This window comes from Parasteatoda tepidariorum, chromosome 9 (assembly GCF_043381705.1).
Source record: "Parasteatoda tepidariorum isolate YZ-2023 chromosome 9, CAS_Ptep_4.0, whole genome shotgun sequence".
Classification (NCBI taxonomy): domain Eukaryota; kingdom Metazoa; phylum Arthropoda; class Arachnida; order Araneae; family Theridiidae; genus Parasteatoda; species Parasteatoda tepidariorum.
The window spans coordinates 43749642-43766987 of NC_092212.1; the positions used below are offsets into that span (position 1 = coordinate 43749642).

At 27.3% G+C, this 17346-nt stretch overlaps 1 protein-coding gene across 3 annotated transcripts in view; it reads left to right on the forward strand.

Annotated features, from left to right (window-relative positions):
* The first annotated feature begins 386 nt into the window (after positions 1 to 386).
* LOC107438411 (neural cell adhesion molecule 1-A) overlaps positions 387 to 17346 on the forward strand; it is a 237889-nt gene continuing 220929 nt past the window's right edge. For 2 of the 3 annotated variants that reach the window (XM_043047606.2, XM_043047609.2), the window contains exon 1: positions 387 to 727. In XM_043047606.2, coding sequence (XP_042903540.1) covers positions 676 to 727 — 52 coding nt within the window. In that variant the 5' untranslated portion in view covers positions 387 to 675. The remainder of the gene's footprint in view (positions 728 to 17346) is intronic. The other variant, XM_043047608.2, reaches the window with a different exon arrangement.

The window sequence follows — 17346 nt, forward strand, 5'->3', positions numbered from 1 at the left end:
AAACAAAATTAAGTAAAAGAATATGCAACAAAATATTAAGATACATATATACATTTTCTTCTAATTAACAAAGGCAGAAATTTTTGAGATACACTGAATAAATTTCAAGAATATTAACTAAAAATTATTACTTAGTTTTCTTTTTCTAAACTATTTATCTTCATAAAGCGGAACAGTTTAATTCATAACTTAAAGCAATAACGATCTTTCCATTAAAAAGAAAAAATCGTAAACAATAAACAAGCTTTTGAGTCCAGAAAATGGAAAAAGAAGAGGGAAAAAAGCACTTAACAATATTAAGTACTTGGCGTGGTTTTGGCAACTTGAAGCACTTCAGTTGGCATCCTTTTTTCCTGGTTTTCTTTTCGGCAACCCTTGGTGCGCGCACGTCTCGAAATTCTCCTTCATATCGTCCCGCTCTTGAGTTTTGCAACTCTTCGAATCTCTCTGATTGTTCGCTTATTGCCAAGATAATAAAGAAAAAATAATTCTTTTTTCATGTGACATAAACATATTTTGCTTAATTAGATAGAAACTTTAGAAAAAAAATTATTTTGTGCTGACGTATAATTTTCTTCCCTGTGCGGAACTATTTTTCTTGCTGAATATTTGCTGTTTTCTGTTCTTTTCAAGTTTATCCGATCGGACAATTAGTGTTTTTGATATTGTTCCAAAATGATGCGGGCTATTGTCTTGGTGCTCTTTTTGAGTTATGGATCTATTTACGGTAAGTCTATTTACATTTTCTACAACTATAAAATGTTTCTTATAATTTAATTTCTCTTTAAATTTTATTTTAAAATTTTATTCAAGCAAATATGTAAAGCAACGAAACAAGTTGAAACTAAACTTCGAAAAATCTCAATATTGGATGAATAATTAATATTGTACGTAAGATCAATATTTATCTTAGTAAAATATATTTCCATTCTTATTCGTTTAGTTTTAATTTAAAATATAGAAACGAATATGTTGGAATAATTTAATGTTGCTCAAACCTATCGGGAAAATAATTCGAAAAAAATCGTCTGCAAAATTAAAATATCTGCCGAAAAGATCCTTTTTTTTTCCTGTATGGTACCATTTTTAGTTGAATTTTTTTATTTTTCGTTAGTTTCAAGTTATATCTAATCGGACAATCGTTTGTTACTTAAAAAGAAAGCGAGCTTTTCTTTTCTTGATGTATTTTTTACTTTAACGAATCTTTTAATCGTAAGTCAGTTTAAATCTTTGAAGAACATGAAACTTTTTAATTTTTAAAAATTTATTGCTGAAATCATCAACTCACAGTAAATTTTGAGTTTTTTTTTTTTTTTTAAACTACTGAATTGATTTTGAAACTTTCTTTTTTCTTCTGCTGTCCACTTTTTAAAATACTTGAACATTTCTATAGAAATTTTTAAGAAAATGATTTTTAAAAGTTAAGAATATTTTTGAGGAAATCGATTTTAAATGTAAATAAAAAAATTTTGAAATTGATAAGTTCCAAAAATGTGTGCCGTAACAAAATAAACAAAAATCAAACGAAAGAGTTTTTTAAAATCGATACTCCTTAATTCAACACGAAATACAACTCAATGAAATTTTAAGATATTTGTAAGAAATAGAAAAATATTAATGCGTTTGAAGAATATTTTTAAACTTTATTGTTTCGTCTAAACATTATTCACATTTTCACTAATTTAAATTTTACTGTCACTAATTTAATATTAATCTACATTTGGAAGATAAAAATTTAGAATTTTTATTTAAATAATATGGAATAACCTAAATTCAAACAATTTGCTTGTAAGAATCGTCTGCGAAATAAATTCGCATGCCGATGAAGATCTTAAGCTGCGGAGCTATTTTTGTTTTTCGTATTTTCGAACTTAACAAGTTCATCTGATAAGACATGTTATTTTACACTGTTCCAAAATTATACGGGTTTATTTTTTTGTTCTTCTTTAGTTAGAGTTCAATTTACAGTAAGTTCTTTCACAATTTTTATCACTAAAAATATATTGCTAAATGATTTACGTTAATGTAGTATATTCCAAGAGATAAATTTAAGCTTAAATTAATTATTAAAAAAGATTTTTTTTTTCTCTTATTAAAAAAAAAAATAAAACACTTATTAAATGTTAAAAAATATTTAGTATTATTCTAGTGTGGTTTTAATTTTATTGTTTTTCATAACTAACGTTTTTATTTTACATGTATGATTTATATTCCATAACATCATTGATTGTCTAAGAAAGCTTTTACGTACAAGTAGGAAACTTTTCTTACATGGATGCATAATTACAGAAAATGTTCAACTACTTCCGATGTTTGCTTAATTAAAAAGACGAATGTACATGCATTAATTAATTAATTTTTATTTGTTCCTCAATTAATAAAGAAATCATTATCCAGTTTTTTTCGGCTTTCAATAATGGATAATTGGATAGGAATTTCTTTTAAGAGAAATTAATATAGAAATTATTGTTTACATTTTAAGAGTTGTTTAGTTGTATAAGTTTGACTAACTGAAATAATTTTATAATCTATTTAAATGGAGTCTCAAATAATTAATTCTTTTTTATTTAGCTAATAAATATCATTTTTCAATATGTTCTCGAAACTTTCACATTGTATAATTATCTTGAATTATTATTTTCAAAAAGCATAAGTAATTTAACAAAAATGAAGTGGTCTAAAAATATTTAAATTTCACGGAGCAGTTACTTTGGAAGATTACAAATTTGAAGTACCGGTCATCGTAGTTTCTATATGCGGAAAATCTTATCTTACAACTTATACGTTTTGTGGTGTAATTGCACTTAAGATGAGATGATGACTCGATGCATATTTTGAAAGTGACCATTATCTCAAGGTTTTACGTAAAGACGAGCAAGTGATATATTGTTTACTTTACATGAGATTGTTAAGTTACAAATATAATAGGGAGTTGAATGATTTAAAGTATCGAATAACGTTCTTTTTTATATTTAATTTTTTTTTTGTTGCTATATTTAAAACAAAGTTACAATATATAGACAAAATTTGAGTTGATACAAAAAGTGTTATCATAAAAACAAGCACACTATAAAAAATTCTGGATCAAATAATAGTACAAAGTACCGTCATTTTTTAACGTAAAATTTTACGGAACAAACATAATTTTTACAGTTATATTTGCTTTGAAATCATTAAACCAGAGTAATTAAGTAAATGCGACTGTAAAAGTTATAGTATAAAATGTTACGGGAAAATGGATTTTACATTTGCTGCATTCAGTGTGCCAGTACTTATTGTCAGTATTTAATCTGGTATTTTCAACAGTGCAGTTGCTCTTGACATTACTTATGAAAAATTTGACATTGTATAGATATAAATTATCAATGAATAACGTAATGTATACCCTTACATGAAAAGAATGATTTTTATACAATTTGAATACAGGATAAAATGTGGCTATATGTCTTTAAAAAATACTAGCTATACTTTCTCAAAAACATCGGTTCAACATGGAAACGCAATATCGGTACTTTGAACCATGATGCTGTGCAAATTTGTTACAACTTTCGCAAAGCGTTAAATTGAGCCGTTTTTTTGTTCAATCTGATCCTTAGTATCATGTAATTAAATTTATGGAATACCTTAATATGGTACTAAGGTACTAAGCACCATATCATAATATGGTACTAAGCACCATATCAAGGTTTCAGCAAGTTCTAAAATTTTTAATAAAGCATAATTTCAAATATCCTTGCTTGGATGATTATTTTTATAATTATAATTTCTTCACATACATCGAAATATTTTTACTTGGTAAAATTAAAATTTTGTTTTGTAATTTATTTCCTCAAAAAAAAGAAGTATGGTCAAGACTTCTGGAATATGGTCAAATTAATCGTGTTTCTGATTCTAAGGGTACACCAAAAAAATCGGTAATTTTTACCAGAGCACCTTGGTAATGATTTTGGTAAAATTATTAAAATCTGGTTTTTATAATATGTGATAAAATTTGGTTAATGTGGTGAAAGGTGGCTATTTTACCATATCTTAATCATAGCATAAAAACCATTTGTTTGGTTAAATTTACTTTGCAGTTTTGTACTCAATTCGGGGTAATGAGAACTTTAATTTTGAAAACCTGAATTTCTGTGCAATCGGAACGGTTTTACCCTATGAACTTATAAATGTCCAAATGTATGGTTTTAATGCGGCATATTTTGGTTTTATTTACCAGAATTATGGCTTATTTAATCAGAAATGGTATTACCATACAGTACGGTAATTCTTCCAAAATCTTTTTCTCCAAGGTAATTAATTTTATTCTTTAAATCATTTAGCAGATTTAGCAATTAGACATGCTAGGTAACTATTGTAATTGAAAGATTAAAATAGGAACGGAATATTCAGCCATATACATAAGAAATTAAAGTTTATTTATTTAGATTATCAAATATATCTTTTTTTACTATTATTTTGGTACTAAATCTACAATTTTTATTCAGCTTAATTCAATCGTTTTAAGTCTTTTGTCATTAAAAATAATCTTAACTGACAGAATTTGACTATCGAAATTCATAGGTTGATCAATTCAGGTGCGTTTCTTTCTTGTTAGTATTTTTCGCTATTGAAATGCGAAACAGCCTACATTTGAAGTGGATTATCCAATTTGACATCATCATTATTTCCTGTAAACTGAGCCAAGGCTACGGTGTTATCAAGTGCAGAAATGTCTCTTGGCAAGAAAGACTTCATTTTTTGGATTTGTATCAAACACGCTGTCTACCTGCGCCGCGCATGGGCAGAAGCCAAATAATAAATAAAGTCACTGAATGAAGTTTTTTTATAGTTTAAATTTAACCAGCTTAACTCATCAGTACCTCCTGCTCCACTTTTAGACTAGACACAGTTATGTAGATGAGTCAATAATTAACACGAATTATAATATTAAAATTATTTTTAGTTTCTTTTTATTCTTCCTTTTTTTCTATTTTTTTTATTTTATTTTATTTTGTAAACAGAAAGAAGTAAGAATTATCTTCAACATTGTTGATTTTTCGTTATTTTCAGATTATTCATTGGCTAATTTTGTGAATAATTAGCTGAAGTAATTGGCAGATTTTTTAAAATTCAATATTTAATTAATTTTATTTAATTTCGTATATATTTTAGAAGAGTCAGTTATCATTGCTCATTTTTAGTTTGTTTATTTTTGAACATCTGACAACGTTTACGTTTATTTGATAATGTTTAAGATTCGGACAGTTATATAATATTTTCCATTGCTTCATTGAAATGGAATAATAGGCATTAGAGAATGTATTGATTTATCATATAAGTTACATTCGTCCTCTATTGAAATTTCATGAACACCACAAGTAAGGAATTATATTATTTATCAATATTCTAAAAATGTTATTTATAATGATCTAAATTCATTGATTGATATTAATTATAATTATAATTTTTATTTTTAAATCCGGAATTTCCCTGTCTGTCTTGTATAAAACTAACCTGAAACATTCATCACATTTGTTTTCCCTAAAAACAACACTAGGGGTGAAATGTTTAAAAATCAGTATTGAATAAGTGAATGAGCAATAAACGTAAATAATAAAATAAATATTATTGTTTTTCTAGTTATAGTTCGTTTAATGATCTTTCAATAATGGTGACAGTTATATTTATGTGAGTTTGATTGTTTTTTTTTAAATTGTGTTGTTTGCTTATGATATGTTTTTACATGATACTTCCTATCCTCTAGCAGTATCTGTATGAATTATTATTATCTTTTAACTTAAATGATAAGCATAAATTTCGTTATCATTATTACAACCATTTTAACTACCTGAAAACTTGACGATATCGTTAGTTTATCAATAAATAACAAATACCTAATTATTCATCTTATATTCACTTGTTTAATAAATTCTATAAAATGTTTACATTTGTTGGAATTTTAATCACGTGTATTCTAAATTCAACATGTTTAATAAAGAGTCGAAAAAAAGAATAAAACTTTTAAAATTTCAGAATGTTTGTTAATTTATATTATGCTGTTGGTTTACAAACCACAAATGCCATTTATTATTCACGAATGCACACCGTGCCTTTTAATGATCTTGTAGATTTATTTAAATCACGTATTTTGATTTAAATAACGAAATTTGAAACATCAACAAAACTCATTCGAATACATCAGAGAATTAGTTAAAAACATAAATCTGAAGAAATTCTCTTTACCGGCCACTTAATAATGTAAACTATTTCACCACAAGCATTTAAGATCTGATAATGTTCCAAGTATGTTTTTCCCCAAACCAAAGCACTTTTTCCAAACATAAATCATTTGCGGTGACAAATTTCAAGTTTACCATTAACGGAGATATTTTTTCCTAATCTCTCATTTTTAAAACGTCACTAGCTATTCAACTGTCTTACGGAAAGCGGCAACTATTTTCGCATCCACAAACAGGTGCAAACGAAATAAAGCGACAAAAAAAAAACCTGCTTTTTGGAAACTTTTTTTTCTTCTTAAATATATTATTTAGCTATTTCTAAATCTCTTCATACACACACCTAACATCATCTCGTATTTGTAATAGCTGAAATAGATTTTAAGAAAAATCCGGGCGTTTTCCGGACTAGCTGCATTTTTTTTTCTTCTTTCTTCGTGGTTTTTCAGCAGAAAAATGAAGCTGTCCCGTGAAGAATAACTGTTATTTTACTTTTCTCTCTTTTCTGTTACTTCCCCCGCTAATGAGTTTGTAATGACGTCCGCCCTGCTATAGAAACAAACGATGGTATACAATTGCTATTTTTTCTTCTTTATTTTGTCCCTGGTATTTTCTTTCTATTACAACTCCTACAATACGTGGACAACGCTGTGTTGGCTTCTTGATTGAGACATCCAATTCCATGTTTTTTTGATTCGTCATGGTTCGACTATTGCGAAAAATTGTGCTAGTAGTACTATATATAGTGCGAAGAAAAATGATGCCGCAACTTTCCTCAATGATTTCTTCGTTCGTATCGATTAAATTACAGTATTAACTTTTTACTTCTCTTATGTAATTTTAAGAGCATGAATCATGTATCAAGTTTATTTTATTACACGTTGTGTGTTTTTTCTTAATGATTGTAGTCTATGTTAGATATGGATCAGTTTTAAGATTTAACCCTACAATTTCACTTTTTGAAAATGTTTGGACACGTTGGATCATGAAATCATGTGCGAATTTGCTGCAATCTTTTAAGTCTTAATACTAGAATGAGTGAAGGGGCCGATTCGGCTCTTCCCAGTTTGTTTCTGTGTTGATCAGTTAAGCATCCGAAATTTTTAAATACAATCATAATTAATTTAATGAAAAATGCATGAGAGATTCAATCATCAAAATTGTATGGTATTTTATTCAGTTTTGTTAACGAAAATATTTGGTTAAAAGAAACATTCACTTTACAATTTTACTTATGTATTAGTTCCTTAAATAGTTAAATTTCTTTTTCTAAATAATAATTGTTATGCACTTGTTAAAATATTTTTTTTAAAAGAAACTGAGGTATTTTTATACTTACCAAAGGGTGTCTTATACCCAAAATTACTTGGGGTTAGGGGATTCCTACCAAAATACCTAAAGGGCCAATCTGAATCCTCCCAATATTCTAGGTATAAGGTTCTATATACGTTTTCATAAGGCTAACACATGAATGACTAAATAAGCACTGAAATTGGATCGAATTATGAAAAATCAGAAATATACAACACTTTCAGCAAATTATTTTTTGAATTACAGAGCAATAAAATCGTAGAACAAAACCGTTGTTAATAATTTTGAAATGTGTTAAATTACTATACTATGTATATTTGCTGCGGACCTAGGGAGGTTTTAAGTTTAACCATATTGTCTTTTTAGTTCATTCTCTAAAACAGACTCTAAAAAAATGTAAACAAACTCTACATAACACTTAACACGAAAAAGAAAACATCTACTTGCAAATCCACTATTTATTTCAAAACGTTTTATGTATTTATTAAAATTAGGCGATTTTCTCTACTCTAAGGAAAACAAAATAAAATAAATAAACCTCGCGTAACGAATTTTATGGGAAATACTAATTTTTATTTTTATCTTTGATATGCAAAATACATTGTTTTTTTTTAGAAGTATTATTAGTACATCAGTTTTTTTCCTTTCTCAACAATTTTATTAAGAAATGATTTTTATTGCCTTTTAAGTCAATATATCACTTTTTTTTGTTTGTAAAAAAGCTATTTAAAATCTCAATTATTTCTTTCTATTTTTGTGAGATTTATTTATTTTTGCAATTTGTATTAAAAGAGTTAAATGAAAAATAAAAGACATGCAAAAAAAATAAATAAATATGGGGTTTCTCAAAGACATTTCATTAATTTAGATAAGTAAATTTAAAAAAAATCCTTGACAAATTGGTGAATATATTTTCTATCTCATTTCTCGTTAAGATCGGGGTATTTTGTATTCCCTTATGACGCCTATTTTTATCACGTGGGGTTTGTTAAACAAGGGGGATTCCATTTGATATTGTTATTTCATCTCATTAAATACTCTCCCCCGTTTCCGTTTTCTAGGCTTTTAGAATAAATGACGTCATTTAACGATCACCATTTTGTTGTGTGAATTGCTTTTTTCCCCCTGAATTCCGCCAAAATATATGTGTTTGGCTGTAAGACATCTGGCATGATGCAAATGGAATTAGCTCATTTTCCAGCTTCTGAAATTATTTTAATACACCACTTTTTTTTCTTAATTATAGTATGTATATATCCCAGCTGTCCATTTTAATTTACCAGGGAATTCGCAGTTAAAGCTGTAGAAGTAATTATACATTCCGAAGAAAAATGTGGCAATTTCAAATAAGGAATTTTTTTAGAAGTTAAGAAAAATTATAGAAATATACTTAGAATTATGATGTTTTTAAAATTGTTTTCCTTAAATGCATTTTTTTAAACTCTGTATTTGTATTGTAAATGCTTCAGAATTTTTTTTCTTGTTCATTAATCAAAGTTTCCTTTGAAAAGATATTTTTTTATGTACCGAAAAGGGAATTAGTTAAAAAGTTACTGAATCTAAATCAATTATCTACTCACTCAAATATTTCCAATGATTAAAGTTCTCATATTTTTTTTTTGTATTTTTAACTTCTTAAAAATTAAAATTTGATTAACAATCATTTGACACTAGATATTTCCCAAAGCTTTTGCATTTGTTTTATTGTTTAAATTATTTTATATTTATTTATTTGGAACTCAAAAACTTAGTTATTATCTGTCGGACCTAAGGACTGCCCCACTATGAAATGATTTTGAACTAATTTTCAAAGTGAAGTTTTTAAATATTTTATTCTATCACTAATTGAATTTGAAATAAAGTCAAAGCTAAAATTGTATTCATAGTACGTAAACAAATTACATTACATTGATTTTATATATATCACCGGCGTTGTACAGTTGATCATATTGATCACCCTGCAGCTGACCCATTTCGTAACCTAACCCAGAAGATAAGAGAACTCCTGGATCAGTAATTGAGACTAACTCGCTGTCGTGGAGGACATTTAAATGGAAGTTATTCACGGTGCATAGCGGAAAACCTCTCCAATTTTTATGCCAAGACCGTTCTTGCTACGAGCTGTTGGAGTCATCACCGGGATTTGAACCTAGGTTGCACCATTCGATGGCGATCGTTCTATCCGCTAAGCCATTTTGAGTGATATTTACCGTAGCTTTACTATTAACAACTTTTCCTAGTTTTTTTTCTATTACATTCATAATTATTCTGCTGAATTTGCCTTCTTTATTTGCTTATGCACAATTATGATGCATTTCTTTCAAAATATTCTTAAGTAAGATCTTTAATCATTCGTAACACGTAATCTTTTATAATTTTTTACGTTATAAATATGTTTTAATTACGTTATTTTTAATCCTAGACTTCATAAAAGCCTCTTGGACAGAATTCTGAAGTTATCTGTTTGTCTTCGTTTGCAGAAAAGCGTCTCTTTCCCGTCCTAAATCTTCCAAGAACTTACATAAAATTACCTTATAAAAACCACAACCAAATAACCAGAGAAACAGATAAAATAAATTCGAAAGCACCCTATCTTTACAGGCTAGATAGCCCGAAAGGAATAGCTTCGGAAGCTCTTTAGGCGGGAAAATATATTCCAAGAGCTAAAAGAATCGCTTGCTCTTCCTCGGCGTGTTAGACACGCGACACGCCGGCGCCATTAGGCGTTACTATGGCAACGGCTTCATCCAGTTTCTCCATGTCATCTTTTCGCTCCTTTCTTTCCTATGCCCCTTTAAGTCACTTTTGTCCTGTACATGTACAGAGGCTTGTCTAGTTGGCGAGTTTTGTTTTTTTGTAAAAATTCTTTTTTTCTTTCTTTTTCTCGTTTACTTTAGAAGATAATTAGTGATGGTGTCGGATAATAATGCTAATCGACTTGTAACAATCACTCTTCTTTCTTTTTGACATGGATGTCTAAAATTACTCTCATTGAAGTTTTTGATATCAAAGGACATTTTTTTAAAATTTGATTTTGGAAACTACTCGAATTAGTTTAAAATAAAGAATAGATTTAGTAGAATAAAATATTCATAAAAAGTTTGTCCCTAGTTTGAAATTTTTAAATAATTGATGGTTATAATATTTCCTTTCATGTTTACAATTTTAATAACTCGAGCTAAGCATCCAAGCATTTTCGAAACTACGATCATAGTTTTAAAAAAATGATGGCTAAATTAATTATTCAGTTCCTTCAAAATATCTGCTGAAACTACAAAAAAAAATAATTAACTAATTATTTCTTAAATTTTATTTCGTTGATTAAAATCATAAGTTTAACCTAAAAATAGGCGTTGTTATTATTTTTTTTAACAAAACACATTGCTAATGATGCTTTATTCGAAAATTTAAGAAATTGATATTTGTTATTATTACCTAAGAAAAAACTTTAAGAACTCGTCTACGTTACACAATTTATGAATCATATCGTTGGTTGTCATGCCTGCTTAACCACAGGTGCTAATGGTATTTGCATTTCCTGCTACTTAATACTGATTCATCATGCCTTTAGGGGAACTTAAACCGCCTAATTTATTTTTAGCTGTTAAGGTTCAGTCTATTTTAAAATCACAAAATTGCACACATCTGAAGAAGTTATTAACACCTTTAACTCGTCTTTTTATCGAATTTGTGGCGAATTATATTTTGTGGTAAGGAATTATTTATGTTTATTTAAAAAAAGTTATGCATATATTTAACGTGTTTTAATTGTTAACTTGAGCTAAATATTTTGTTAATGTGATTTTTTTTTGATTGCTTGAATTAAAGAAAGGGTATGCTGAGCTCTTGTTAATTTCAAAATTATTCACATATTATATTTGAATCTTTTTCTTTTACTCCAGCTAAATAATTTTTGGTGTTTGTGAATCATGTCGTTGAAATCAATTAAGATAATAGTATGCCTAATTTTTCTTAATTTAAAAAATGAATATATTTAACACTTTTTTTAGTATGATTTTTATTTGGGCTAAAAATATTTTTTTAGTTATGAATGAATTATGAATGAAAATTCCAAGCTTGCAATATTCATTATTTAAAAGAAATTATGATTATATGCAAATTTTTTTGTTTTATTTTTAATCCAAGTAATATTTTGTGTGAGCAAATGATTTTGATAGCATCGATGTACAGAGTTCCCATTAAGTTCAAAAATAATTTTAACAATCTATTCCATTTTGCAGTTACTTCAAATACAATAATTAATCTATTGAATACCCCCTGTTTAATAACACTAAATCAATATAAAATCACTGCTTAGTCTAATGAGTTAGTCACTCGAGGAAATATAAAGGATTGTAAATAAATTTTTGGTTATGCTTTATAATTGATTAACAGATCATTGACCGCTCCGCATGTTCGAATTCAATTTATCGATATAACTTTATCTCACGCGTGTGTATTTTCTTGTTCACAGTTACGCTATGTATTTAATTTACTGAAAGCGTTATAGGCATGTGTTAAATATTTATGAGATATTTGGAGCTTATTTAAACGCAATAGCTTTTATTTAAGACCTTAATTTAATATCAATGTCGTGAGAGGCTGATGAGAATATAACTGAATAAAGAAGACATGTTAATAATTAATCATGGGTCGTAAGTAAGACACACGGTGCAATATGTTTCTAATAAAAGGAATACGTTTATAATTAATCGCTGTGTATTGAGGCAATATCACGGAAAGCTGTAAAAGCTATGTAAAACAGAAATGATCAATCTTATTAAACATTCAAGCGTGAATGCCAATTTAAAAATCGTTTTAGGGGAGTATTGCTTGGCAACGAGGTGAGGGCGGACGTAGACCCTTGGGGATTCGAACGATTCGAAGAAAAAAATTACTAAAATATTCCATTTCTATAAAACTCTTTTTTTGCTTACGTATTTTGTATGAGACATTGCTAATTACTTTAAACCTAAATATTTTGCATTTTATCATAATATTTGATGAATTAAAAGTAGAAATCTTACATAAGTTTTTTGTTTCTAGAAAAGGATTTAGATGAATCATTGAAAGAAATAAAAAAAAAATTTTTTTAATTTTTTTTTAGTTTTAATTTTATCCCTTAATTTTCGTTACATTTTTTATCCTTAGTTTTGACAGGCATGGTTATTTTCACCGTTATTATTATTTTATCCTTTGTTTCTTATGTATTATTCTTAGAGCTATTTAAAATAACTTTTGATTTTATAGTTTTTTATGCAGTTACTCTTTGAATCAATGTTTTTCTTATAATCTCAATACCATGGCCATCAACTCTAGATTTTTGCGAAACTTTGTTTAGACTTTTTGTGAAGAACACGCTTTTGTGAAACTGTGAAAATCTGTTCATAATTTTGTGAATATGCCAAAATAAAGTCGTGTTTTTATGGGAAGGAAAAAAAACTATGTCTTTCATGGAGATTTAATTTGTTAATTGGAAATTAACGAAGTCATTAACTCCGTTTTTAAAAAAAGAAAAAAAATCTTGAAGGAATTTTTTTTTGGTCACCTATTTTCAGAAGGTATTTTCACCTATTTTCAACGATACTCTATTTTTCGGAAGGGTCATGAAATTTTATATTAACGGATCCAAATGATCCCTGTAATGATTGCTGACTTCTACGTCAGATTATCGTAAAATGTCATTTTTAATGTTTTGACTAATTTTAATCACTAAAATTGATAAATTTTTGGACACTTATTTTTAATTCGTAGATTTTAATTTTTTTTATTTTTTTTATTATTATTACTTTTTGACTCAACATTTTTTACGATTCTCTTATTATATATGTGGAGTTTACCTGTGATTTGATAAATATTTAGATCTGATTTTCTGTATTAGATGATCCTTAAGCACCATACTTAGATTATAAATATTTCTTTAGAATAGTTAGATTTTTGTATAATTAATTTCATTCTGAGATCTTTAGTGTAACGGCTTTTCTCTCATTCTGTCATCTTGTTGTCAATAAATTTGAAAAGATTTTTGTGCTTATATAATTACTTTTATTTTATTACGTTTTATTATATTATTAAAATATCAAATCTTTTGTACATTTACAATTCGGGTAGATATTTGTATTAGTTATTTTTATGGTGACATTTGCTTTTATTCTCGTTGTTAGATGATAATTTTTAATTTTAAGATGCTGGTGTGGTTATTTTATCCCCAAATTGTACCGTTTTTTGTATAATTATATAAAATTTCCTAAAATTTTTTATTCTTATTTATTCATGATAAAAAAATCCACTAGAAAATATTTAAGTTTAAGCGAGGGTCTGTTTAAAAGAAATTTGGGTCCGTTAACGGACCTTTCACAAAATATCTTTTCATAAAAACCGACCCTTCACAAAATAATTTATTTTTTAATCGGACCCTTCACAAATTTGTTTATCTTCATTATTGTTTTGTTAATCGAATAAACCCTTTCCAGGAAGGGGGGGGGAGAAAGACAGATGTACACGAACTAAATTTTGTCTTTGGCGGGCACTTCTTATTTTATTCCTCCGAAATGAATATTCTGCGTTCAGCAGTATAGGCTAAATACCAAATATTTATATGTTGCATCGCAACTTCAGTAGCTGCAATTGCTGTTTATTTTTTAAAATTTAATTTTTTTAATTATAATTTTACAGTGTTGTGCATAATCTTGTATGTCTTTACAATTTAAAAACTAATTGAAAAAGTTTTTGCAATAACAGGACCCTATTTGCATAAATTCACACAAGTAGGACCCTGGTTGAAAGAATGTGACTTATTTTATATTAACAAATTACGAGTAATTTTTTCACAATTTTACAAAAACGGACCTTTCGCAAAATGTCTGGACAGACCTCTGCCTAGATCTGCTTTATTGAATGTCTTGCTTGAATGTTTTTTTTATTTATTTATAATTATAATAATACACAACATTTAAAAAAAAGACTCAATAATTTATAGCCTAAAAATGATTTGATATGACCAATATATTATGAAAGACCAATTTCTTTTAAGTTGAGATNATCGTAAAATGTCATTTTTAATGTTTTGACTAATTTTAATCACTAAAATTGATAAATTTTTGGACACTTATTTTTAATTCGTAGATTTTAATTTTTTTTATTTTTTTTATTATTATTACTTTTTGACTCAACATTTTTTACGATTCTCTTATTATATATGTGGAGTTTACCTGCGATTTGATAAATATTTAGATCTGATTTTCTGTATTAGATGATCCTTAAGTATCATACTTATATTATAAATATTTCTTTAGAATAGTTAAATTTTTGTGTAATTAATTTCATTCTGAGATCTTTTGTGTAACGGCATTTCTCTCCTTCTGTCATCTTTATATCTTGTCAATAAGTCAGAAAAGATTTTTGTGCTCCTATAATTACTTTTATTTTAAAACGTTTTATTATATTATTAAAATATCAAATCTTTTGTACATTTACAATTTGGGTAGATGTTTGCATTAGTTATTTTTATGGTGACATTTGCTTTTATTCTCGTTGTTAGATGACAATTTTTAATTTTAAGATGCTTGTGTGGTTATTTTATCTCCAGATTGTACCGATTTTTCTATAATTACATAAAATTACCTAAACATTTTTGTTCTTATTTATCCGTGATAAGAAAATCCACTCGAAAATATTTAAGTTTAAGCAAGGGTCTGTTTAGAAGAAATTTGGGTCCGTTAACGGACCCTTCACAAAATATCTTTTCATAAAAACGGACCCTTCACAAAATATTTTAACTTCACAAAATAATTTATCTTTTAATCGGACCCTTCGCAAATTTGTTTATCTTCATTATTGTTTTGTTAATCGAATAAACCCTTTCCAGGAAAGGGGGGGGGAAGACAGATGTAAATGAACTAAATTTTGTCTTCGGCAGACACTTCTTCGTTTATTCGTCCGAAATGAATATTCTGCTTTCAGCAGTATAGGCTAAATACCAAATATTTATATGTTGCATTTTGTATGTTGCATCTCTAATTTAGAAGCAGCAATTGTTTTTTATTTTTTAAAATTTAATTTTTTTAATTATAATTTTACAGTTTTAAGCATAATCTTGTATGTCTTTACAATTTAAAAATTCATTGAAAAAGTTTTTTTGCAATAACGGACCCTATTTGCACAAATTCACAGAAGCGGACCCTGGTTGAAAGAATGTGACGTAAAGTTTATTTTATATTCACAAATTACTAGTAATTTTTTCACAATTTTACAAAAACGGACCTTTCACAACATGTCTGTACAGACCCTTGGTTTAAGTTTTTAAATAAGGTATAACATAGATATTAAACCTTAAAATGAGAGAAATTAAATCATTAGTGCTGATGAGATGGTCTAAGATCTTTGCATATCGATTATCTTTGCAAGAACTTGCGAATTCCTTATTAGTTTCACATGTCCCTAAGCATGTTTTTTTGCTAAGAAAAGTCTTTTCTTTTTATTGAATTTTCATCAGAAGTATTTTATTTTTCTTTTTGGCTAGAGAACAAAAAAAAATGTAATTACCAGAAAAATAAATTCCAGCTGCTAACAAAAAGTTGAATTGTCATTTGATTATTTCGAAACGTTTCTTCTTGTTTTTTGTTTTCCAAAGTAATTCCTATTTCACCTTAAGCGTTTTGGTTTTATCACATGTCATTCTAGTACAATGGGACTAGTACTTTTTCTCCGTGTGGAAAAATGTTGGAAATTTTAATAAAAATGCATGTTCCTTTTTACTTTTTTTTTAATTAGAAGTTGAGCTAAAGAGACTTAATATTTGCTCTATTTTAAAAATATATTTACAAAAAAAAAATATTCAAAGTGTAAGAATATAAATTTATTTCATTCGCAAAATCCGGTGCAGATGTTAAAAAAAAATTAAAAAAAATATGCTTTAATATATATAATAAATTATTTAATTAAAAAAAAGAATAATTTTAAATTTAAAAAAAATTATTGTAGTTAACAGGGATCAATTAAGGAGGAAAACTATTTTCGTTAACGGATTTTTCATCATTTAAATGGGCTTATTACAAAATATTTTATCGTAAAAGCGGACACAAAATTTTTTCTTTTTATGAACGCAATCAATGACGACTTGAATTCACAATTTTACAATAAAACAAAGCTCCTTGAATAACATTGTGTTTGTTTTTGTGTTTTATAAAAAACGAACAGTGTGTTTTTCAGTATTTTACTTTAGAGCTGAACACAGCCTCTATTTTACAATAAAACCAATTTTACAATAAAACCAAAACTCCTTGAATAACATTGTGCTTTGTTTTTGTGTTTTATAAAAAAAGAACATAGTGTTTTTCAGTATTTTACTTTAGAGCTGAACACTCTATTTTCACAGATATACTAAATTATGAATAATTTTTCTCAAATTCACACATAAGAAAATTTTAACAAAAAATTTAGAACAATTTTTTGTCCATTTGACTTATAAAAATAATTATTTTATCTGAAATATTACACTGACCAATGAAGGGTTTTGAGTTTCACCTTCTTGCGTTTGATGTACCAGTGAATTTTGTGCCATACTTTTGCTGATATATAATTTATTTAAACTTCCAATCGTTTGAAGGCCAGTATTTATAAACAGGAGCCGACTGGGCTGTATGGTGGCCATGGAGTTGACCATGTTAGGAAGGACCCTGGGTTGAATCTCTATCAGAAGCATGGATGTTCTTTCCTTCTTCTGTTTTTGTTAGTTGACCTAATGTGGTCCGCCCTGAAAGAGTGGTCAATACAGCTGCTCTTTTGATACCTGATTGACAAATAATAAATAAATAAATAA